Source organism: Pieris rapae, chromosome 2 (genome assembly GCF_905147795.1).
Source record: "Pieris rapae chromosome 2, ilPieRapa1.1, whole genome shotgun sequence".
In the NCBI taxonomy this organism is placed as follows: Eukaryota; Metazoa; Arthropoda; class Insecta; order Lepidoptera; family Pieridae; genus Pieris; species Pieris rapae.
This window is the reverse complement of record NC_059510.1, coordinates 7,105,596-7,132,658: the sequence shown is the minus strand read 5'-3', so window position 1 is coordinate 7,132,658 and position 27,063 is coordinate 7,105,596. Positions and strand designations below refer to the sequence as shown.

General features: G+C 31.6%; 2 protein-coding genes across 2 annotated transcripts in view; one reads left to right on the top strand and one right to left on the bottom strand.

Annotated features, from left to right (window-relative positions):
* The window catches only part of LOC123690063 (alpha-2C adrenergic receptor-like), a 134,573-nt gene extending 133,613 nt beyond the window's left edge, over nucleotides 1-960 (bottom strand). Inside the window, exon 1 of the mRNA XM_045632691.1 lies at nucleotides 850-960. The gene's annotated coding sequence lies outside the window, so the exon portion shown is untranslated. The remainder of the gene's footprint in view (nucleotides 1-849) is intronic.
* A 6,567-nt stretch (nucleotides 961-7,527) lies between these two features.
* LOC111003220 (outer dynein arm protein 1-like) lies at nucleotides 7,528-17,288 on the top strand. The gene is made up of 12 exons (XM_045634217.1): nucleotides 7,528-7,637; nucleotides 7,946-8,068; nucleotides 8,438-8,537; nucleotides 9,183-9,280; nucleotides 10,368-10,507; nucleotides 10,731-10,905; nucleotides 11,859-12,041; nucleotides 12,444-12,594; nucleotides 12,716-12,887; nucleotides 16,196-16,328; nucleotides 16,579-16,709; nucleotides 16,924-17,288. Exons 1-12 carry the CDS (start codon nucleotides 7,557-7,559, stop codon nucleotides 17,120-17,122), a joined length of 1,686 nt encoding a protein of 561 aa, XP_045490173.1. The 5' UTR covers nucleotides 7,528-7,556; the 3' UTR covers nucleotides 17,123-17,288.
* The last annotated feature ends 9,775 nt before the right edge of the window (nucleotides 17,289-27,063 follow it).

The window sequence follows — 27,063 nt, the reverse complement described above, 5'->3', positions numbered from 1 at the left end:
AAGGATTGCTCGTTTAAAGATGTAAGATCAGATTTTAAATAGTGAAATTGTTACCGAAATATTTTGCTATAAACAACTGTCGACATTTGAAGTTGAGATCCGCTCAAACGAAATTATGTATTATATAAAAAGTCGATTTCGTCTAGTAGTAAACATTTAAGGTTCTAATCCACTTAGGCATTTGTTTTTAATGATATTAACGATTAAATATTTATGGATTGGGAATACACAACGTACTTTCATGCTCTAATTTCCATACGAAAAGGAATGTCACTCATAGGGGTTTTATTAAGATTTTCAACCTGATAACTTATAGTGAGACATTTTTTGTATCGCTTTTGCGTATTATAATATTGATGCTTTTTATTGTAATCGTAAACACAAATAATATATTGCAATAAATAAAAGATAGAACAAAAAAAATTAAAATATCATTACACACTTAAAACTACAGAAGTAAAACTCATAACCGATATAGTTTTTATAATTATGTTGTTAAATATTAAACTGCCCATTCTTCAACTAAATTATCAAGTTCCTATAGAAGATAATTTTTAATAGAATTACCCTGTCTGTAGCCATTACTTCAACAAGAATCGTTATTGAATTTTTTTCTAATTGGATAACTTACTTACAAAATGTGTCTACCAGATTGGAGGTTATGAATCCTTCATACTGGAATTGTATTGTGTATACTCATTAAACAAAATCATATATACACTTAAAGTCCACACTAAAATTCGGATTCCAAATACCCAGTAAAAAGTAATGCATTTTTAATATATACGGAAATCAATTTAAATTCTTCTAAAATGTGTGTTATATTTTTTTAATCTATCAAATACTCACATGTTTTTGCAGTGTTAGTGTTCGAATACACACACAAAACAACACAAGCATGGCCACAATCACGTATTTTTTAATTTATTTTGATTTTAATAACGTATGGAGCGTGGTAAAGCCGTGATCTCGCGACGGTAGCACGTTTACTACTGAAAGTACGGGATCAGTGGATTGGGAGACGGGACGTCTAGGTTGCTATCGCGAAAATTGGGACACCCTATTCGTAAAATGAATTCGCCTGCCTTTAGTATTTATGAGGATCTTAATATGTTTTCTTACTCATTATAATACCTCTGCTCTTTCATTAGTGTAAATATAGCAAGGACTTACCTCACCCGACGTCATATCATTTCACCACAACTGTCCATGGTAGTCATATAGTCGGGAACCATTCATAGATATTTTTAGGGAAATTAGATGATCAGTGTACTAACAGAGAAGACTTTAATTGATTATATATTTACATTTACTACCAGTTCGCAAGTTAAGGGTGTAGAGCGGGCAACAAAAACTGGCAAGAAACTCTTCGCCAATTTTTAACAACGAATTCATGGTATTTTTATGTTATGTCGGTCTATACACGATGGTTTTACATCTAAAATCGAAATTTAAATTTAATATACAGTGTTGGAAATCCTTTGAAACTTTTTAAAATTATGCGAAAGGTAAAATAAAAAATAAATAAAAGATAGATAACAAAGGCAAATTCTTAAGGGTGGCAACCCAATAATGAGAAAATGGCGGGAAATGGCGCCTGCGTGGACCCGTCCCTCCCTCCGGTGACGAAAACTTACCGCCAATCGACGTGACGAATTAGGCTTGCAGGCTGCATTCACTTTGTATTGCCTCTATTTCGACTCTATTAGTTGCAACTCCGTAAAACAACTTAAACTTCAAAATTTTTTCATATCAATTTTTTATATAAATTGATACATAATTATATATGTTTACCTTAAAAAGGATAGATAAAAATATGTAAATCGCTTCAATAACATTTGATTTTTTTAACGTTTCCATGTACTTAAATCTTAGTAGTCTTTTCAGATCACTTACTTCCATACTACTACGCCTAATAATACTATAAATATTTGAAAGCCGTTGCGATGTAGTGATCCGTCTAGTAATATTATTCTACTAGTAATATTAGCTACGCGTCTACCGTAGCACTTACCGAACCGTAGAGCCTACTGTAGCCTATCCGTAGCACATATTTTCCCCGTAGACGCATCGTAGCATCGTTATCGTGCGTAACGAGAACTTATATAGGCTGTTTAAAAATATTTCCATTTTATTTCTATACAATTCTTATTTTTGAGTATACTGGGTAAAAAGTGTTATTAGTGCGTTTTTGCTACCGTAAATAATATAAAATAAACATCCGTCAAACTTATGAGGCGAAAACAAGTAGGGTTTGCAATGCAGTAGTGTACTTAAATATTAAGTGATAAATTTTACGTGTATAGGTAATAAATAAGAAATATTTATATTACTATTCTGGTTTCTCGTATATTGTTTATAAATTAGTATAATAGTTTGTGAATTTATATTAATTATTGAATCTTTTCGTTTTGAACGAGTTAGAATAGAAGTCGTTATTGCGTTTTTTTAAACATGTATCTTTATACTCTTATTATTTGATAGAGAAGCAGTCTGCAAATAATTACATCGTAAAAAAACTGCAGTGGCAAATTATTGCAATGAAGCAAATCAGTGTTAAGTCACTAAGTTAATTATTTTGCTAACGATACACTGGGCTGTGCGGTCACGGTAACATCAAAACGAAACAATGGTTATGTGTGGTTTTTTTGCTGACTGTACGAAACCTCCGCCAGCCGAAATTGTTTCCAGCGAGCACGTATTTCGTGAACTTTTTTGACTTAGAGAAAAATATTGAACAAAAACTTGACGCGAACAGATTTTATAGTTAGTCTATGGTCTATTATTCTCATAGTTAAGTTAACAAAGGATGTTTCATATCACCCCAATAAGGACATAGATATGCTTCTGCATATTTTTTTCGTCGTTTTAGATAATATTTGTATGTAACTACTTTAATTATTGTTTTGCTGGGAACCCTGGTTATATTTAGTACTTTACTAACCAATTCGAGGCCTTGACACAATATATATTTTAATTGTATTCATTTAAAATGTGATAAATAAATTATAAATTCGTATGAAGTTAGTACGAAGGATAATAATGTAACAAACTTTTTCATTTTGTGAATACAAATGTGATAAGTTTATATTATGTATATTTTGCTTGTGAATCTGAGGCGAGTTGCTAATATACTATTAATTATCCCTTTCACAGAAAATTTTCTTTGAAGTTGATTAATCTAAATTATAATATTCCTTTTGATTATAATTTTAATTTAAATATGATAATACGCTGCATGCAAGCGCTTCCTAGGAAAGTAGATTTTTTAAAGCTTAATTAAAAAACCTCTATACTTTGTTTTTAATATTCTAGAAGTTACCTCTTTTTTAACTATACGTCCAAACAAGGTGGTAAATCAAGCACTATTTGAGATTTCAATTTAGTACTTCTTTTAACCTTACCCAATATGAATAAACTTAACCAGTGGGTATAAAAATAGATATTTCGTTGCCCTTCTGGGTAGCTTCAGGACATCCTCTGTGAATTAAATAAACCAGTTCTGGACCAATCGGCTACGGAGACCGTTAATAAGTTAGTATGCGATATCAAAGTTGTTTAGCGTAGCAACACTGCTCCCAGCTCAGTGTCAAACGAACAACGCCCCGTCGTTATCTTAGTGTCAGTTGGCAACTTACACTTTGAGTCTAACTTTGCAACTTGAACAATTACACCAACTCAGACGGTCAACTATATTTAAATCGAGTTTTAAAAGTTTTATGAAGATAAGTTTTGGATTTATTTTTTCTTTACCTTCATAATGACAAAATAAATTTACTTTTGCCTTTTTTTTATATAAATATTCCTAAAGTCAGGACATTATATGGTGGCATTGCTTTTGCCACAATTGTACAGGAAAACCGATTAGTCTTTCCCGACCGGTAAGATTGCTTCGCAGCTTTTGTAACAGTGCCATGAGCTAATAATTAGGCAAATAAAACTTTGACAGCGTCACCTTTACATTTAAAAGTCACGCAATAGAGATATAAATGTCTCTGACTGTTGAGAAATACATTATATGCTAATATTGTATTTGTGTGAATGAATCAGTCTGGACAATCCGTTCCCTCAGCGTTTTACTGGTTCCATAAATATTTAATTTGTCTGTAATTTTCGTCTGAGGTAATATTTTCGAGTTATTTAAAACTTCAGAGTAGTTATTAATAGATCATCATAATAGAAATAGGAAAACAATTAATGAAGTGGAATAAGTGATACCTGTCTATCTTGTGTATTTCTCTATCATAATAAAAAAAAAAAATTATTCTTTATTTTTAACCCTATGTAAACTTTATTTTAGATGAAGTCACAAAGGAAAATTATATAAGAAGAGAGCTTTCTCATTTTTACAAATCACATTAATAAGAACAAAGCCAAACGGAATAAAGTATGCAGAAAACAAAAACTTACAACACTTCGAACAAATTCACTTTAAGTTGCTCTATGTAGAGCAAAATAAAATTTGTAGCGACACAACTTGTTCAAAGGAATGGCGGGAAAATATTGAGAGGATTGGAAAGAAAAAAGCGGCTGACTATTACACCGGGACGTAATAATACTTACTATTTTAAAAATAAGCTTTTATAAAAGTTCTTATCACATACATTACAAGTGTATAAAATTCCACCGCGATCAAAGGCTGGAATCTTGAAAAACCATTAGTGTTTACCAAACAACAATGATCAATATATTAGTATTTTTATCGAATCCAGAAATTATTACCCAGGTATAAAAGATGTTATTAATGCTAGTTGACCGAATAGATCGATACCTGACTGTTTAACGCTCGAACCCAATAATCAATCCCCAATCTCAGATAGAAAATAATCTGAGATCAGACCGTGACAGTCGATCGATCTCCTATCTGCATCCCAATAACCAAACCCTACGAAGAAAATCCATTTTGGTGACGGATAGAATGCAATCACTTCGCACTTTACACACATATTTGATAATCAATATAAACCAAATAAAGTAAATAAAACCGCAGAAATAATGTTAAAATATACACGTCTATGCTTAAAACAAATCAAATAGCTTTTTAATTATTTAAAAAACGGGTGTAATTCAAAATCTTAAGATAGGTTATTGGCACAATTGAACTGTCATTTTCATACAAAGGTTTATCCACATACAGCGATCCTACCTACCATCGATATCTTGTATCGACGATGGCTATAATAATCCGTCGATTGGCACATTTAAAACAAATTTGGGATTCAGTTGTCTATCTCGGATGGTCAAAAATGGATTGAGATAAGTTATTAGGTTTGGGCGGAAGTCTACTACAATAATGTAAAAACATAATAATAATAATATTAAATATTAAAAAAGACAATTTAATCATTGATTATTTATTAACACTCATTTAAGTTTCACATAAAACACGTATACAATTATAACAACTACGTATGTAAGTAAGTCTTTATTATACAGAGTTACAATTTTTAAGACGAATATTTCGGTAACAAGGTCGTTTTAGTATTTAAGAGCGAAAATAACTGGGTTGTTTACGACTAATTAGCAAATACATCAGTTGAAAGGACATAAATAGTCACAAAGCATAAATAATACTAAAAATAAACGTAATTTTCTTGAGCGTACTTCTATAAGTAATTAGCTGTGTAAATTTATCGTGATAAGGCACAATTATTACGTCAAATCGTTGCTTTTATTCGTAATTATACAGCCTGAATTAGGTTAGTGAGTTATTTTATGGCTCAAATACAATGTTAATTTTTAATAGCGAAAAATACAGATGGTGGTTGTCAAATTTATTTAACAACTAGATATTATGTGTTGTCTTGTTTTGAATTAGATAATTTATTTTAGACTATTGATTTTTTTATTAATATTTGTAGAAATATAGAGTTGTTCTTATAGAACTTGCATATATTTATTAGCCTGCACAACGAAAACTGAAACGTACTCTCATTCAATCTGCGGCACTTCCGTCATTGGATTCAACTCAATGGTGTCCAAACATTCACGACACACATTAATAAACTAATCCATACTATGTAAATTTCTCAACGGTAAATAGATTAAAATAATAATCGTTTGTTGGTTATATTTTTTACTTTAAATAAAAAAAAATATAAACAATATCAGTGTTTTTATTCATATTACTAATTACATTTCGGTGTATTAACAAACTGTGTAGTGAATCCTAATGACGTTTCATGCTTTGAATGGAGTGAATTGCCTTCTTTGCATATCTGAATGCACTTAAATTGATAGACATTTGAAGGGGTACCATTTCTTACTTAGACTCCCTATGTGTTATAGAAGCCGTATGTCGTCAAAAAAAGTTCGTGCTTACAAAGTACACATGTCAGAAGTGAAACTTCTTTGGTAAACTAATTTTTAAGTTTTATTCATCTATACAAATCTGAAACTTTAGATTTCCGATACTTAGAGGGAGGGAAAGGAAGCTATATTAGTAATTAAACTATCGTTAAATACAAATAATATGTATGTTTTTACAAATTATAATTTTTTTTTAAATTTATTTCATCGATAATAAAAACACGTAGCATTTTAATTTACAATTCGTCATTAGAGATTTCAATAAATTATTTGCATAAAATATAAAATAATATTATTTCATAAAGGCTATATTATTATTATTATATTAATATTATTACTACTAAATTAAATTTAAATACTGTTACAATTACAGGTTATGTTGTGACATAACTTAGTTCATAGGCTAGTAAATATGGGGCATAAGACTATGTGCATCATCATCATAAATCTCTAAGGTTTCACCTATCAACCCGTAACAATAATTTTTGGTGCAATAACCTGCCATTGTCCGCTTCAAGCATTTAATTTTACGCCAGACTTTTAAGTTATAAAAAGCATAATGAGAATAAACTTTTCATTAGCAATTATGACTGCTAATTAATTTAAATTCTTAGTTAATTTTTAGTTAAATATTTACATTTTATATCCGTTTTATTTTCTGATTTTTATAATTAATGCTCAATGTTTTCAAATGTTTTTTATTGGAACAGTTTTCAGTAGTCACAATGAAAACCTTAATCCTCTATTTATAACTGTAAAATACAATTGCCAGAAACGCTTTTTAAAATTATTCACATCACATTATCAATTATCATAATATTTCATTGACATTAAAAACACAAAATTGTGTATATATGTTTTTATAAGACATTTATTTCTTAGCTATTTAGCTATCATTGACGATTTGGTTCATTTCTTTTATACAGAACTCTTGTTATTAAAGAGAGGAAGTTTATGGAAATTGAACCATGAAATAGTTCGTGGTAGGAAATACATAATTGATTAAAATCAAAGCCTTATATAGATTTGCATCAGCGACTAATATTACCATTAAAGACAATCTTCTGTACTTACATAAAGAGTATCGTTGATTTGCTAGAAATAGTACAATTCGATTGAATAACTAAAATACGCGACCAACTGGACTCAGTTCAACTTAGTATTCGATATTAGGATTTTACTGACCAGACGTTAAATCGAGTAGGTTCATACCGACAACCCAATTTTTATATTTTACACTAATCAAAATGGAAGTAATATTTGAACATAGTAACGATTTAGAAGTAATAAAGAAAATGGAAGACGAACACTTGCGCTTACAAAGACAGGTTAAATTTTTCTGGTAGTATTCTATATTTAAGTAAATAGATTACTTTGTGTGTTACGTAATATTAATGACAAACGGAAAGGTAAGTATTGTAATTGAGTTGCTCTTGGGTGAATCAATGATATGTGAAAAATTGATTAATTAAAAATTATTTCACATAAATTTCGAATAATGTTATAGAAAAAATACCTGGTTATTTTTTTCTTTTTATTAAATTGTTATAGTAATCTCATAAAGTTTGTCTGAAAAGATTAAAATCTGATACTATGTAAATTCATACGATTAGGTGTACAAATTATTATTATTCAGGTGCGGATGATTCAAGTGGACAGACAACACCGAATCATGGGTGTTCACCCGAAGTTCCGAAGACAAGATCAGTTACTACGGATCCTAAAAAAAGACTATAATAACTTACGTACGGACTTAAAGGTATATCTGGCGACATTAAACATTTTATAAAGAACTAATATTAAATATAGATTAAACACAAATCGATACTCTAAAATGAAATACCCTTCTACTGAATCTGTTTATATTTGATTCGTCATATATATTGTCGTGACTTAAGATAGTATTTGTTACCCACACACAGGACTAATCATGTCACACATCACAAAATCATCTTAAATGTAGGATACTATTGAATAGTATCCTACATTCTGTAATACTTTTAAGTTTTAATTCAAAGAATCAATTACTTTAAAGTTATCTGAATTATTTAAAAGATCACTCTTAATTTGTCTTGATAGTTTATAAATGGGTTATAAAAAGCCATATAAGATACGTAATACATTTCAGATTGCAAAATCTGGCGCCCATAAAAAGAATGATAAAAGAATGAAGAACAACTTAGAAAGGGCAATCTTACTTCACACAGAAACCCAGCAAAAATGTGATGGTATGTATAGCCCGATTAGTTCATTCCATTTTTTTAAAAGATTTTTTAAAGCCCTTTTGTCCCGGACATACGTCATGGATTTGCGCAAGCAATAGCACACAAAAAAACCGTGAATTAGACTAGAATTTTCCGCCTAACGGGTTTGAAAACTATGCTGGCATATTTATTAACTAGAACATTTTCTTTTTCGCTATAAAGTTTGTGGTAGTAAGGATATCTGCCCTTCAGGTGCCATTAAAAATTCCAAATGAATCCGGAATAGGCTACCAACAAATATAAGCGTTTATTTGGATGCACGTCTGCATTTCCATTAGCCCACTAGCCCAGAACTTATCCCTGAGGAATAGCGTTCATTAAAGCACTTTTAGGTGAAGGCCAGACATTCACGAGAGAATGCGTAAAAATTAGTCGGGTTTATTACAACATTTTTGAGTCAATTATTTACACCTTATTTTGTTTAGGTAACTTAAAAAAAGGTGTTAAAAATGAAAAACATTTTTTAGGTTTTTTCTTCCAATTAATGAGTACATTTTAATTAGCTCTCACGATTTTGGTAATTTATCCTTTGACAAATAGGTAGTTAATAGTTAAAACATGAAAATGCTTGGGGGTTATATCGTTATAATATTTCTTCTAAACTTTCAGAAGGAATATTTCTTATGACGCAAGTCAACGAATTGTTGCTTCGTAAAAAGAAACAACTGCTACGATTCAAGAAAATAGTTAACGCCAATAATGGACAAGTAAGTTTACTTATAAAATATGAAAGTTTGGATTAATATCTATTAATTGCTTATTTTTACCAAGGAAGCTATTTTAAATATGACGTTATGTAATTGAAATCTTGTTTGAACTAATTTAGTATTAATATTAGTAAATATATTTATTAATAATATTAAATCCAGAATCCATATTTCGAATGATTAATACAGATGAGTGTAATGTGTTGCTAAAATAGAAGTAACTTTTACGTTAATAGTAAACTGAAGTGAAATATGGATATCCAATAGCAAAATACCTAGAAAGCCTATTCCAACTCATGGTCAAATTAAGATAAATCACGTATTTAACAACTGTAACTGACTGCTAGTTTGGTTTAGACACAATACATAAACACGTTAATTACCTACTGCGCTAACCACTGTATACGTTTAATCGAATTTAATATAGCTTATTATAATATCGTAAAATCTATTTTATTACTATGTATTTGGTCCATCTAATGGTTACACATGTTTCAGTGAAGTTTTAGTGCAATTAAGGGGTTAAGCTTTTTTCTTTCTTTTTTTTGGTTTTTTTCTTTTGGTTTCTTACTTTTTTTCTTATTTACGTGAAATAATTTCGAAGCCTGGTGTGGCAAGACAGACACCATAAAGGCTATACTTTGAATTATTCATACACTATCAATTCTTCGGATAACTTTCTAACCATAACGCTACGTCTTAAAATACGGAACGACTAGTAACAGTAACGGATATATTGGATATAAAACCTGGTTTTACTAGTTCCCGTAATATCGTGTCATCATAAAACTAGCCTGTATAGTGGTCTATGAACATCAACATTGGTTGATAATCATTCATTATAATCAGAAATTCGTAATTTGTGTTTGATTTTATCTAAGAACTTGTCAGTATAGTTCAAAGTAATAACGAAACAAAAATGCTACGACGCTCAGAAAGTATCTGTTTCAATATCGGGAAGAGAGTTACGAAATTGTATGTGCCACAAAACTTTAATATGAAGAAGAGTATTGCGGTTCTAGCCACTATATCACATAGGTAGGCGTGGTATTTTAACTGAAACAGGATTTTTTGAATACTTTTACAGATGAAAGAACGTCGTCTTCTTTGCGAGAACCGACTGGCATCGACTGAGAATAGACTAGAAGCAGCTACATTAAGGTTTAACGCCATCCAGAGTGAGAATAAGAAGATTCGAGAAGAGATCGAGCACATGCTTAAAGACCGGTAATTATATTCATAAAGTATTTTTACTAAAACATCAATTTCCTCATAAAAATATATATCAGTGTTTATAATTTTCTCAAATAATGCCTAGTGTTCGATACCATCAAACATTAACAGTTGATTTAATAAACCACTTTAGAGTGAAGAACTCCATTTTCAACCAAGGATGGGGTATTCATACAAAATTGATTATCTTATTTTACTCCAAATAAATTATTTGCAGAGCAATATTCAATGAAGCATGGACAAAAATGTTAAATGCTCTTAAACGAGGCAAGAAATTCCTCACTGATCTTTTCGAGTCCTCAACTCTTGCGTACGACCAAAGAGATGAGTGGTGCGCGAAGCTACGCTCTGTGCAGGAGAAGGGGAATCTAGATCAAATGGTTCAAGTTCAGGTATGTGAAGGCTTTATTATCGAATGAAGTTCCACATTTTTATAGACTTCATGAAACTTATACATCAAGGTAAAATATAAATATACAATTAAACCCAAAAAATCTCAATATGATTGTTCTGACTGATGAATACGATATTTTATTTAAAAAGCAAGTTCTCATCTCATACATTTGGATAATGTGATAAATTTAAAAAAAGCAGTGATGGCCTAGTGGCTCCAGCGTGCGACTCTCATACCTGAGGTCGTAGGTTTGATCCCCGGCTGTGTACCAATGGACTTTCTTTCTAAGTGCGCATTTAACATTTTCTCGAACGGTGAAGGAAAACATCGTGAGGAAACCGACATGTCTTAGACCCAAAAAGTCGACGACGTGTGTCAGGCACTGGAGGCTGATCGCCTACTTGCCTATTAGATTTAAAAATTGATCATGAAACAATGTGATAAATTAATATTGATAATTAATAAATAAATTTAAAGGTGATGATGAAAATGATTTATTTATCCTCATGTAACAATGACAACTGAATCTTTGTTACTTAATTAACGAAGTTTAAAGTGGCATTTATACCACGAAATAGGTGAACCATTAACATTTGAAAACAGCAAACAATCTGGTACAACGCATTTATAATTGCAGTTCTGCCAACTGCTTCGACAAAAAGTTAGTAGATAGCTCAATTTAAAACTTCAATCTAATGCAATTACATACTATAGCGTGCCTCACGTATTTTGTTTTTGAATATTTAAATTATTTCCTGTATATCATTAATCATGTCTGATGACAACCGATATGAGTCATCAACATTAGTTGCTTATCATGGCACACTTACAACTTTTAGTAAAGAAATTCAGAAATTGCAGCGATACTCACATTAAATTTTACTATAGTATATGTTTTTTTTATTAAATTGAAGAAAACTACCTTTATGTTTGTACCTACCTATGTTTCAGGAAATGCGTGACCTACAAAAAGCTTTTGATCATGAGATGAAGCTCTATAATTTTTTGGCGCGAAAAGGAGTGATGCGGATTAATCGGAAGCAAGAGGAGAGAGAAGAAAGAATGAAAGAAAAGGAAGAGGCAGATTTGAAAAAAGAATTCGATGAACACGTTAAATTTATTGATGAAATAACGGTAAAGTTTTATTTTTTCTATAAAACACAAAAGTCATTTATTCATGTAGGTAACATAATGTACACTTAAGAACGTCAAAAAAGAATACATATTTCTTTTTTGTTTTTATTTTACTTTACAAACGTATACTGCCAGTTCTCAAATAAAGGGCGTAGAACGGAAGAGAAGAACTGGCAATAAACTCTCCGCCACTCTTTTTAATCGCATAGTTTTTTCTTTAACACAACGTTTGTAAGAAGCTGCAACCATTACACCATGTTCCATAGAATTCCAAAGCACTGTAAAGAAGAAAAATCCATATTTCTAGCTGGAAATCAATGATATGTACAAAAATAAAGTTACAAGATTTTTCTAATAAATATTTATCGCTACTTGAACTAACGTAACGTTATAATTTTTTAGGATTATACGAAACAGGAAGACATAAACAAAATAATAGATGAATTCAATAGAGTAGAACAAGAAAATTTTTCGATATACAAACTTCTTACTGACTTTTGCGCTGAGAATGAAGTACTAAGTCGAGATCTTAAGAACATACAAAGGGATATTGGTACGATTTTTTTTATATGTCTACTTTTACCATTTTTTACATAAGAAGATATTGATAATTACATTAACGTCTGAATCATTTTAAAAAGAAAATCAAATATTCAACTAAACATATTAAACAGAGGACAGAAGAGATTGGAACGAAATGATGGAAGAAAAAAGACAACACAAACTAGATATACTAAGAAAAAAGTTGGCAGAGCAGAAACTTAAAACAGAAGAAAAGAGAAATATAAACAAAGAAAAGGAAGACCTTGTAAAGAACACCATGGAAAGTGTACGGGAGATATTTAAGTAAGTAATTGTAATTTTACTAATTCCTAAACATTTTACATTTTGTTTGTATCGCGAAGGTAATATTAACAGTACGTTTTTTAATCGTGCTATTCTTTGGGTCATCAAAACGAACCCTATCTATGCAGTTGGAATTTTTATTTTCATCGAGAAAAAGTCACTAAGAGATACGATTAACGATAATAATAATAATAAATCATTTATTTGCCATTGTGTTACCGTCAAAGATCAAATCAACAAAAATCCGTACAATTAGAATTATTTAAATAGACGTGCAAATGTCATATTAATTTTACAATGTCATATAATATGTCATAATAATAACTTATGTTTTTTATAATTAATGTCAAACTTATGGTCTTAATACTCGCCCACGTTATAAAGGCAGCTTTAAAAATTAAATCACCTTCCCCTTGAACGAATTACACGGCAGTGATCCATAACTTCTTGGAAGGAGATTAAATAGTTATAAACTCATGGTGTAACAATTTTTTGATACATTGTGGTGAAGCATGCAGGGATCCATCCAGCCGTGTTGGATCCCTCGGTATATCCAGGCCAGTTATCTTTGTACTGTCAAAATACCGAGTTTGTAACACTTTGGTCTACAGCTTACAAGAGATCCAAAGTGTAATAGATTTTTTCTGAGTAATAAAAACTTTATTCACATCTACCTAGATTTTCTCCATAAAAGGATACCATAGCGCAGATCTGATGCAACGTAGTCGTGATGGCAGTATAATAAAATATTCTGAAAATAGTAAAAACAAAACTAGATCTTCTACAAATAACACTTGTTTGTTGTTGAGTCACGCAAGGCATTAAATTTTTTATACGTGCAATAATTGCCTGTATTATTGATGGTAAACAAACAGCTTGCCAAGCACTCCACATTAACAATATCATCAACAAATCATAGTAGGTAAACGTGGCGTCAGCATTATGCATGATCGCATTAAGAGCCCATTAGTGACGTCACTATATATATAAATTAATTATTCTCGTCTCATTAATTGAATCCAATTGTAACTGGATTAATTTGGCTTCTGGAAGATGTAAGGAAATGTTTTGGGTGTCGGAACCTATGTCATTGATAACCGATTGCAAATAGGAGGTTTACTATGATAATATATGCGTGTATGCTATCCAAGTATAAATATAAATGAAATTTATTTTTAACTCATTTATTCGTTGAGCTTCTTAGCTAACAGCATTTAAAACATATTTTCCTGCTGACAGTAAACGTTTGTTAATTTATTATTTGTTTTGTTTCAATTTGTCAAAGTAAACACAAAGTAATGGCGTAATTGTTGCAGTTCCTTAGAATTTCCTTGTTCACCTAAACTAAGCGATTTAAAAGAGTTACGAAGAGTTCTTTGTCAGTTGTTTTAGCTTCTACGCCCTGGATTTGGGAACTGGTAGCAAATTTACATCTTCGTTTTTATATTATATTGACGTTAATAAATATGATTAAGTAAATTTTGATTGGATATAGTATTGGAAAGCTAGAATATAGTATAATTTAATATTTGTTATTAATCTTTTAACCCTCTACTTTTAAACAGTAAACAGATCCATTATGTCCGCAGTAAGTTTGAGTTAAAAGAGTTTCCTTAGATTTATGGGATTAACTTGGCTAAATTACGTTCGCTGCGTCTATAGCTGCATTTACTTTATTTTCAGCTTTCACCTAGACGGTCTTCTTAATTCCACTGGAGGTTTAAAAATAATGTTCACTCGTGTTGTCTTTACACACACTTACACTATACTTGCCTGATTATTTGATTTATTAGTAGTATTCAGTACCTACTCTTCATTGGACACTATTTCGATGATGCTTAAAAGATTTTGTCGAAGAGTACATGTTAATATGTTACTATGTTAATCAGAATTTGCGAGCTCATGTAGGTGCGAGTACAAAAACTCGAATAATAATCGTACAATATTTAATTTACTTTATATTCATATATAGTTTAGTAGGCTTACATAGAAGGTTTAGAAATGAACTTAAACAATGTTGATGACTAGGAGTGAAAAGAGAATATTAAACGTGCCTACGTTCGTTTCGTGCGAGCCTCTCATGTATACAAACAGCTACATACACCTGGGCAAACAAATTAGCTTACACCACAATAATAACGATCTAGAAAAAGAAAGCAGGATAGCTTACCTGGAACAAATACTGGGCAATGAAGGACATCTTTAAAATCAGCATGCCGACCAAAGTTAAAATTAAAGTACTAAACTTAAACTAATACCGTGCCTTATGTGCCTGCCAAACATGGAAATTTAACAAAAAAACGAAAGAGAAAATAATTGCATGTCAGCGGGGTATAGAACGTAGTATGCTGAATATTAGAAGGATTCAAAATATAAGGCACACCAAAATTAGAAATATAACCAAGGTAAGAGATGGATCAGAATACGCTCAGTCACTGAGATGGAGATGGGCTGGATATGTGGCGCGGCTACGTGACAAGAGATGGACAAAAACGGTGACCACATAGGCGGGTCCACTGGGAAAAAGAAAAAGACGTAGATCTGTGGATAGCCGGGAACACGACATCAAAAAAGCAGCTGGTTCCAACTGGATTCAAGTAATCAAGAGAGGTTTGGCTATCTTTGGATGAGGCCTTCATCTATAGAGGAGTTCTTACAGAGTGAAGAATAATAGTTTGAAAGTAGGGTTAAGGAAAAACTAACACAATTAAATTTAGGATACAAATTAAATTACTAACAAACTAACAAATGTATGTAAGTAAACTCACTTAATCCAACTTCTGGTTTTATAAGCTGTAAGAATTAAAAGGCTGTTTTATTTTTATTTATTTATTTTATATAGCAAATGCCTCGACTCGCATAGGCACACTAGGCATTTGCTCTGCTCTGATTGGCGGTAACAATATTCGTACTAACAAAACAAATCGAATCAAAATAAATTCTGATTCGTAAAAGTAATAGAAGAAATCTCAATGGTTAACCAAACCAAAGCAACAATAGAAATTCAATCGGTCAATTGACTCGATCATAACTCTTCCTGATAATCCGAACATTCCTTAACATATATAACGTCAAATATTTCCGACTAACTCTTTCATTTTTAATTGACTTCTAAAACCTTTATCGTTTCGATAAATAATTTATTTTACAATGGAGTGAAGAATTTCATTCTTTGTCCTTATTCATAGTTGATTCTAATTACAAATTACGAAAATATTTTCTATAGAAAGCGTTTTCTTTTTCTTTATGGAACAAAACTGACTTGTATTTAAAATATTGAATAATTTGAAAAATTTAATTGTTTCCAGTATGCTAGAATGCAGCCTGGAGCCATTTGTCAATCTACTTGGCGACAAGGAGCCTTCACTACACAGATTGGATTTGACCTTTCGTCTAATAGCCGAGAAAATTAAGGAGAAAATACAAATTACGTATTATTATGTAAGTTTTCTTATGTTCAAAATATATACCGTCTTAGGTTCGACTTTTATTTGAGGTTAGTTTTTAAAATAAGAAACGAACGTCTACTAAATTCTACATAATTAAGATCTTAGGGGAATTTGCAGAGCAGTTCGTACCATTGTCTAAAATCAGTTAAAAATATTTTCGTAATTATTTTATAAAACAGGGGGCAAACGGGCAGGAGGCTCACCTGATGTTAAGTGATAATACAGATTAATAATTATTTTAGGAGAGATACATGATCAAAAAAGGTGATAAGAGTGCATCCCGCCTCAAAACCTACACCATCCACCCTCAGCCACCAAGCTTCTGTCCAGGACTCCCAATAAACATTTTGGTACCAGCCGATCCTTGCCCGGCGTAAGTATGGACGTGTATTACTAGTGTCACATTAAAAGTATGGACGTGTATTACTAGAGACGAATTATTACAAGAGTTGTCTCCAAGTCCAAGCATATTTACAAGAAAAGCACATTCTTGATTATGTGTAAAATACTGGTCACAAAACGTGCCTTAGAATATATAATAATAATATCAATAGAGAGTTTTAAGCAAAATAATATTCATTTTACAGCTGCATAGAAGCGCGCTGGCTTTCCCGAGTGACAGAGTCCCTTGAAACACCATTCACCACGGAAATGGCGTTAACAACACTACAGGAGTTGGCTGAAGATCCGGCCTTTGATAGGAGTGACAGAATCCATCAACTCACTGACTGCAGGGTCCCACAAAGTCGAAATATTTTGGCGCGACGATACTTACAATACTCATAAACAAAGAATCTAGGCTATAGATAATCAAAAATAAATTGTATGATAGATACTATACTATATTTAACTACTACTTTCGGCAAAGAGACTTACATAATAAATATATTTTTATACATTATTTATATTCAATTGTCGTTTTGTAATGGCGGGGCAACGAGGCAAACAATTATCTGCGTTTGTTATATGTATTATTTTTAACAAGGCTTTTAAGCCATTATTTCATTGTACTGATTCCACTCGCCACTAGCGTAAATAAGTCATTGTGAGCAAGTGTAAATTTGAAAAGCCTAAATCGAACGATTATAACGACATGATTATATGGCCACGATTTGAAGATAAAGTTAATACGTTATAGGTCAACAATGTCTAGTCAAGATGAAAATATTCCCGTGAGAGCTAAAGCTAACAACGAGAGCATAAACTAAGGCACGGACGACAAAGCTCGACTTTTTGTTACAATACGATACAAAGGCTTTTAAAAATAGAGTGTTACAGTTTTTCACTCTGCAAACATTAGGATCCGTTGACTTTTATAACGACTGAAATAAAACTATTTCCTTTGCTTAACTGAATACGTGTGGGTTTATTTTCTACAAGTTCTCTTTTTATATAAAACTAGCGACCTGCCCCGGCACTTCTTTATTTTTCGATTACTTTCGAGTATCTTCGTTTACCTTCGTTTAATCCTCTTGAAGTGATTTATTTATTCAATAAAAATAAAGCATAAAATAAACACATTAGATGTATCCACAATAGGTTTCACTAATCACTACATAAAACAAAGTCGCTTTCCTATGTCCCGTTGTGTGCTTAAATCTTTGAAACTACGCCACGGATTTTGATGCGGTTTTTAATAGATAGAGTGATTCAAGAGGAATGTTTATATGTATAATAACATCCATTAAATAGTAGAGAAGTATTTTTGAGGTTTCTAATGTGATGCGTAAATAATTACATTTTTTCCGCTTACATTGCAAACGCAGGCTCAACCCTACGAGTTTTATCAAAATAATGTACTAAGTCCGGGATGGTATATATGTCTATCTCTTATGGATAACCCACATTTTTAAATACAACGTTCACAGATTTTCTGTAGTGTCAGTTTAGTATCAGCATTGCACCCGTGCGAAGCCGGGGCGGGTCGATAGTAATTAGATAAATAGATAAATAGTTAATTAGTTAATAAGACAATTAGTTAGTTTGACAACTAGTTAGTTAGACACAGTTAGTGCGTCCTGAAGTTATATTGTCAGGAAGGAAAACCCGACTTATTTTTATATAGTAGATTGCAGATCTTTGACATTGCTCTGTTGAAAAAAAAAGAGAAGTAAATTGAGTCAAATTAATCCTGATTAAATCAAGATTACGAATTCAATCAGATCTTAAAATATAATTGTATGTAATCCTAATTAATAATTTTGACGCTAATAATGCTGGTTTAATAAATATAACATATTTTTAACGCATATTATCGGATGAATTATGCAATTAAAAATTATAAAATTTACCGCAAGTAAAAGTTTATGATAAATTTAAAATTAAAATAATGCTAAACAGAAGTTGGCACAAGTAATGGCGGCGCGTCGTGCGAAACGGACATCCGGTTGACATCGCGCGACTACTTCCGGTATGCACACACTCACAAGGGTAGCGATAGCGGGAATTATTTTAAATACTAGAATAAAAGAAATATAAATATGATTTTATCATAGGTCGTTATGCCTTACTTTATCAACACTCGATAATGGCTTTGAATTGTGACTATGAAGCTAAATTATTTGTAATTAAATAGTGATTCGTGTATTTCTAATCAACCTTTATAAATTACTTAGGAAGACTTCTTCTTATTATGAATGCCCATGAGAACATTATTTTATTATTCTTGATTACTCAAGATATCATATGGAACATGGTGTAATGGTTGTAGCTCTTTACAAACGTGTGAAACTTGGCGATTAAAAAGAGTGGCGGAGAGTTTATTGCCAGTTCTTCTCTTCCGTTCTACGCCCTTGATTTGAGAACTGGCAGCAAATGTAAATTCACAATTCATTTAATTTTTTTGACGTTCATAATTGTACTTGTTTACCTATATGAAAAAATATATTTTTGTTTGTTTGTTTGAAAAATATTGTAAATTACACGCTGTTTTCGTAAACAGAGACTATATTTGTGCAACCATTTAGCTGTATACAAACACATTGATAGATGGTGCATTTGCAATATGTCTTACTGCTTACACTACATTTCGCTACTTTGCTTTTACGGAACATTATATTTTGGTTTCATATTACAAACGTCACGTGCTTATTAGCACGTACACATATGCCGTACATGTAAATAGCCCATGTTTCTATTATACATGCTTTTTTTTAAATAATATTTAACTTTTTTAAATATATTTTAAATTTACATACTTTTTTAAATTTCATTCGAAGTACTGTATTGTTCCATAAATGCATTACTGTATTTACAATATACCTATCTTTGTTTTTTTTTAAGTTACTCTGTGTACTATATTATCGCTGGACTGAATGGCTGATTTATAGCTCATAAAATGAACAGTTTGTCCCTGAACTTGATGGAAGCCGACCTTTGTCAACGATAAATAACAGGACGTGTGAATACTACAATATTGGTAATACATTATATATTACTTTACTACAGTGATGGCTCGGTTTGGATTACTTCAACAAACTCCAATGAGGTTCTTAAAACCGTATAGTCAGTAGTCGTAAAAATTCGGTTGCAACAAAGAATCTGTATTGACTATAGTCTATATAAACGTTGAATTTAGTTTTGTTATATAATTTTAGCTGTGAAAGATATGTCGTTAATATTACTTACATCTAGAATAAATTATACATCGACGTCGTTAGAACTAATCTGCACCGCGTAAAACACAATATATATTGAACACTATAATATTACGAAGTTATTATTTAATCCTCATAATCCTAATAACGTTCATAAATTTTGACTTGAACTAACCATTAATCATAGTTCACTAGACTACGAAATGTAATATTCTTAATTCACTTCTTTGAAAGTACTAAAGAAATCCAGTCCGTAGCGTGAATAATAAATTAAATAAGCGAGACCATTTAATTCTAACGTAATAACTATTACTGAATTGAAATTCGCCTCCAAGTCTTCGTTTAAGAAGAATTATCATCAATTAATGTTATTATAATAATCGTTCCGCGCACTTAAAGAATTCATACGTACATATTTTGTAGCCTACAAATAAGCCAATAACTAAATCGCTATATTGTTTGAAGTCACGAAATCTGACTTTGCAAACAAAACTCATATCTCACTTTTTAAGGTAAAAATATGAAGGTATGAATAAAGGATACTGTTCAATACTCCTACCGTAATCTTAATTAAAAATTAACAACTTTGACCTCAATAGAAAAGAACATCAAAAACGCCTTGCAATTAATAAGATTTCTAATTAAATAATAATTTAAGCTAATTACTGTCAAATTACGTAAATTCCTTCTCAAGATTGTCAAAAAGCTCGCGAGGTCACTTTCGTCAAAACATCTCTGTATTTAAGTGGCGAACTTTCAATTCGACTTAAAGCTTCAAGTGTTTAGAGTATGTTGTTCACAATTTCAGCTGCTTAAGGATAAATTTAAAATATTTATTATTTATTATTTAAATAGTATATTTAAATTAATAGTTAAGTCAAGATATATTGCAGCATTAAAAGTAACAATGATGACGAGTTAATGTGCTGGAGTCATTTCTTTCTTGATCCGTTTCATTACTTTTCCTACATTGTTTTTAGTTTCTGCCTGGGAGTGGTGAAATTTGGGATTTTCTGTAACAATAAACTGACAGTAAGTCTTAATCTATGTGTCCGATTTATATACGAATGACCATTTATATACATTAACCAATTTAAAAAATTTGAACACAAATGAAGGTTTTGAGTGTTAATATTTCTTTTACCCATGTTGCTCGCAGTAACTACGACTACTGTCGACTAAGAAACTAAAGAATAACCCCATGTTGTAATAAAACTGAAAAAAAATCAATTTTATCAAAAACCATAGACAACATCAAATAATCGTCAAGATTGTCGACAAGTAAGTCCTTGAAAGATTAAGATTAAAAAAGTTACATCCATGTCTCTGTGACAATATCAGAATAAAACTTATCACACCAAAGTACCTTATCGTCATCAATATTAAACTTGCAAAGCGGTTAGTGTTTTTCTGGAAAATATATTTTAAAATTTATTACGTCCAACGACTGCCTCAACACAAAAGTATATTTGTTCCCATATTCAAATTTCATTGACAATGAGAATACGCAGTAACGTCAATAACTAACAAATAATTAATAATATTCATATTATGTAATGCTCTCTTCAACTAAAATACCAAAACAGGTACCAACCAGCTAAATAGATACATACCCAGACTGGTAGATGTGGATTTTTCTTAAACTATTTTAAGGTTACACAATACCGAACATTCTTAATTTTCCTCACAAAACTTTTAACTCCTCTCTTATACGTAGTTGGTAAAGTGAACTAATTTCAAACTGTCCTGAACTTTAATTATGCATCTCAACTATTTCCATAATCTATTCAATTATGTGACATTAAGATACGCCTCTCCGCTGCAGTACGCCAACTTTTAACTTTAAATAGTGTTACCGTCATTTCGACATTGCCTACTGACTATAGTAAGACTGCGCTAAGTTAATTCTTAGGCATTTTAGATAACAAGTTATTTCAAATTATTACAGAATTTCCTATCATATTTCAATACAAACTAGACTTTTCTTACCTTTGTTTGAATATATATATTTTGAATATTATAAGCTATAACATCTATTTATAATGTCCGATTTATGTTAAGGTAGGTTAAACACGTAGTCATTCGGTGGGTCGTGGCCACTCTAGAGTAGTCACAATACCTTTTTTGGGAAACACTGTATCGACCCCCGCTCCAGGGCAACGTTCAAAAGTGACGCGAGGAGTGTGGGGTCGATCGGTGTGGTGAAATGCACCCTCCCTACTAAAACCCAACAGCCCCATCTGCTCGGTATGGACGAGAAGCGTGATAACAGTTTCCCTTAATCTTTTACCAATTTCCGAGTTCCTTCCGGTGCGACGGTCACAGTGGAATACGTGCGTAATCGCGTCGTCGTCTTCTAGGCCTTTTTTGCGTTAAGTATCGCCTTCTGGGTTACCCGAACCCTCTCCACATTCTGTATAGATGTAATTGTTACTCATACATCCATTTCTGAATGGCGGCAACTTGGGCCACCCGTCTCCTACAATCCTAATAGGTGATCAAACGCCCTACTCCTACTATCTGCCCTATGCCAATAGATCCTGGCTAGGGCAGCCGCTTCGAAGTGTCAGGGGGCAATTCCTACAATAAAGCCAAAATCATACAAACACCAATGTTGGTAATCATAGGTAAAGGATCGACATATGTTTGTTTGTTCAAATAAATAAATGTATCGAAAATTATACCCTTATAATCTATATTTTATATTACTGCTTAAACGCTGAGCCAATTTTTATAAATCACTAGCTAAGATACAACTTACGCATTGCGACGCTTTGTAAAATACAGGGGCTGAAACATTTGAAGAAACATTGTTTCCAAGTTGTCTAGAGTTAATGGCCTCAGGCTTAATATTTCAATTTATTCTTGTGTGTGACAGAAACGTAAATTGCTCATGAAAACTTAGGCACTTTGTTGACGATAATTTGATAAACAATGAATTAACTATTATTAGTTTTTTTATAAACTATTATTGTCGCAATTTTTTGCGTTTATTCGTCAGCGTAAGTGGATAAAAAAGTGCTTATGCGAGCTTAGGTCCTATAAAAGCGTCAAGTGTCTTTGGAGGAATTGTTTTTATTGTTGTGTACCTACCTTCCTATATTTAGCGACTCAGTAGGCATTAAAATTAATTAAAATAATTGGTTCTGCTGAGCAAATATTTTTATCGAGCTTGACTTTTATATTCGATTCATTTAAAGAATATTTGTTCACGATAAACTTGATGGTAAATACAATGTTTCATTATCATTATTGAAGCAAGTACAAGTACTCTTCTGTGCCTACGTACCACAAAAAAATCCCTGGGATAAAATTTGGAGGCTTTTCGTGGAATTCAAACTGGAAATTGTCTATGGAATCAGTTTCTATCAACTACGAGCACTTATGTGAATGTCCACTGATAATATTATTATTATTTAAAAGTCCTAAAAGCCTTAACTTCAATCTATAAAATATTAACTGGATCGGACACTCGAATTTATATATATTATAGAATTAAAATTAATTATCAAGTACGAGCTAATTACATATATGCGGTTTAAGTCCACCAGATATGATCGCCATTTTGTGTCGTGGAAATAAATTGAATTTGTGTTTGTGGTCAGTTAAATATGTTATAATGGTACATTTATGACATTAAACATTTCGCAAAAATTATGTAATTTAAAGTAAGTTTAAGTGCGTGTTTTAATAAAGGAATTGTTTTTGGATGGATAACTTAAATTTTTGGCCGAATCAGTTACCTACTTAGGTAAAAATAAACTTTAAATGATACAAATGAATGTAAAATAAGGTAAATATACTTTCAATAATGTGAGTAATTCCTAGATGGAACTCCTAAACTAAAATTCTGAAAACGACACATATATTTACATAAATAATATTATTTTAGGTTTACATTTTGGATTCACACATTTAAAAATAAAAATATTAGAAGCTAGAGTTACCATTGAGATATTCGAATTATGTTCCAAACATTGACATGTGCAATGGCCAGTATGCAGTGCAAAGTGCATGTCGACGTCAGCATTTGCCTTGTTAAAGCTTCTATTACAGTTAAAGCTAAATCTATAAAATATAACCAAGAGGAAAGGAAATAATTTTCCTAACACATAAGAGTCAAAAGATAACATATAAACGTAATTCGTAATACATAATAATAGTTAATATTTTAATAAATGTAAAAATATGCCTCAGTATAGAATTACTATTATACAATTTAAGCACCTACAAATTTTATCAAATTGAGTTTTGTCTATTTTCTTAATAAATATTATAAGATTATTTTTTCGATGCGTTTAATCCTCATAAAATAATCGTTTCTATGTTCATTATTCAAATTTGTGAGATTAATTAATAGATATAACATGACACATAACATGATTTTTTGTACATAAGGACTAAAATCGTAAAACATAGATAAATTCATCCTGAATTTGACAATGTTACATGTACACATTTTATTTAAATCGGTCCCTCTAAAACATCATATCGAAATTATTGTCTTAACTTAACAAAGAGTATTTTATACCTTTTCTATACCTACACAATGCAAGTTAACGCACTTACAAAGCGACTAAACATTTATAATAGTTTCGATAATTAGGATGTCCTAAATCTGGATATAGGATATCACCCTTATATCAAAGCCAAATGTTATGCGGACGACAGAGATGTTTTGATCGCTATGTCATTTGAATACGCTTTCCTACTAAATGTGTAGGGCTTTTGCTTCCATTCGCGTTCATTAGCTGCTCAATTTTGCGAAACGATATTCGGATACATTGCAGCTTATTTCGGCATCTATCTGGCACAAAATCAATATCAATTAAATTTATTGGGAGATGTCTGAAAAAAATCACGTCGAACTTTTAGTTATAGATTGGGGTTAATAAAATATAATATAAAAAAACAATGAGGTGTAAGATGTGCAGGTGATTTTGGATAATTGCATTTTTCTTCAAATACTAAAAAAAGATACACACTTGACAAGTCTCTCCTAGACTCCTATAAGTTTTTATTTAATTGTATATAGTACAGGTAATACAGTATTATATAGGTACACAAATACTTTTAGCTTTGCTTTATTTACTTTTTGTACAACGATATAACTCACTATTTACTAATATGTGCAAATTGGATTATCTATGTCGATAAAGAAGTAGGGCACAAAATAAAAATAATAATAAGAGAATTTAATCATGGACAGAATCAACAATTAGCATAAAAGCCTTTAGTCTGTAGCACTCTCCAGTGACTATAGAACTTTCAATGTTGACTGACATTCCAATTGGCGCGAAATGCTGAATAATTTGACGTTTCACTTACCTATTGGTATTTGGTATTATAAATTAGTCGCTTACATGGCAATGCGGTTAACGCACATTACTTACGCTATGGTTCTTGGTTCGATTTGCAGTGAAAATAGAGTTGTTTAGATTTTGTAAGCACATCATGTGACTTACATCAGTGCCTTATAAAATATGTATTAAAGAGTAGCAGAAAAAATATCCCATTAGGCCTGTGATGTAATTCATTAATGTTGTGTAGTACGAGCTGTTATGACGCCCGAACGAAGCAAAATAGAGTCGCCAAAAAAAATATAGATATAAAATTAAAATAAATCGGTTTTAAAGCCATAGATATCGTAAGCATTTGATATCTATCTATCACTACTATACCTATAATATCATAAGTAAAAGCTAATATATATAATAAGTAAACAATACGCATAATCTCATTAAATAAAGTACATGCAAATTTAATACAAATCCATTAACAAGTTTTTAAACTCCTGACACAGCTCCAAGATGTTATTTGCTACTAAAATTGAGTAAGTTTCATGCATGAGCACAACTTTGATCTTTTATCGACAACTTGAGAGCCTCTCGGTTTGAATATTGAAACTTCGCTTTATGTTTTATCAATATAAACATCTGATCGTTGTTTATTCACTTTAACTTATTTTTACGAATAAAAAAACACTGATCCCGTTGTTAATGTTTTTGTATATAAGCTAAGTAAGTTAAGCCAAAAATATCAGTTTTTGGAAGAACGAATTGATAAAATGGACCACACAAACATTCTTATTATTGGTCCCTTTTAGTTCCAAATATTACTAGTTTTTTAAGCAAGAATTTTCTATTTTGTAATTAAATAACTCATTAATTTTACATACAGTTGTGTCAAGGGTACCAAACATCGAACAAATTAGACTTAGGCCGTTTGTCCACCGCCGCCGTCTCCGAGAACGAGATTATTTCGGTCTGACAAAATGACATCGTGTGTCCACCACGCCGATATATTATCAGTGGCTCAGTTCTAGGGTCAAAAAACATTTATTCATTTAATTTTACATTTACTGCCAATTCTCAAATCAACGGTGTAGAACGGAATAAAAGAACTGGCAATCAATTTTCCGCAGTCATCTCGTTCTCGGATCACCGAGAGGGACATCAGTCCCGGTGGACAAACGGTCGGTAACAAGTAACAACCTAGCGAGCCCTTAGGCCTTGATTGTCCATGAACGGCGGTCACTTAACATTCCTAACATCATTAACATGAGCCTCCTGCCCGTTTGCTCCCTGTACCTACTGTAAAAAAATCTCCGTCAATCCCGTCCAACACTAAATGCATTGGGTAACCAAGTACTCAGAAGAGGTGGTTATTATACATAATTATTCCTCACGGGTTAAGGCGTTAGATTCTGAGAAAAAAAAATCGTGGTACTTTGGCGGTATTTCCCACCATCGCGGCATCGTACCTCGGTTAGCCACTCAAACATGTCTGCCTTGCTGTCCTTCCATCTGATCAGACTGTGAGAGTGACGGAGAACGACTGCGTAAGGACTTTTGCTTGATAGATATCTCTATATAGCTTAGGTCGCCAGGATCATTAAAGATGGTGGAACCAGTCTGGAGAACTGTTTTTGGTGGCTCAAGAACGACTTAATCAATTTATATGAGGAGCCTTAACGATCTTATGAAACTTTTTTGGACTGGGATACTAGCAAACGGAAGAGCCATGGTACTCACTGTTTCGTAATTCTGGCTACGAGTTTCTAGTCAATTATTTATTTGTGATATAAATCGATATATTAGATGTGTATTTGGGTTTAAAAACACAAATGAC

Excerpts from the sequence above, each read along its gene's own strand:
- LOC111003220 (XM_045634217.1), top strand. The coding sequence starts at position 7,557 with ATGGAAGTAATATTTGAACATAGTAACGATTTAGAAGTAATAAAGAAA. Across the intron at positions 12,042-12,443 it reads AATTTATTGATGAAATAACG|GATTATACGAAACAGGAAGA; the intron begins GTAAAGTTTTAT and ends ATAATTTTTTAG. Across the intron at positions 16,329-16,578 it reads TACAAATTACGTATTATTAT|GAGAGATACATGATCAAAAA; the intron begins GTAAGTTTTCTT and ends TAATTATTTTAG.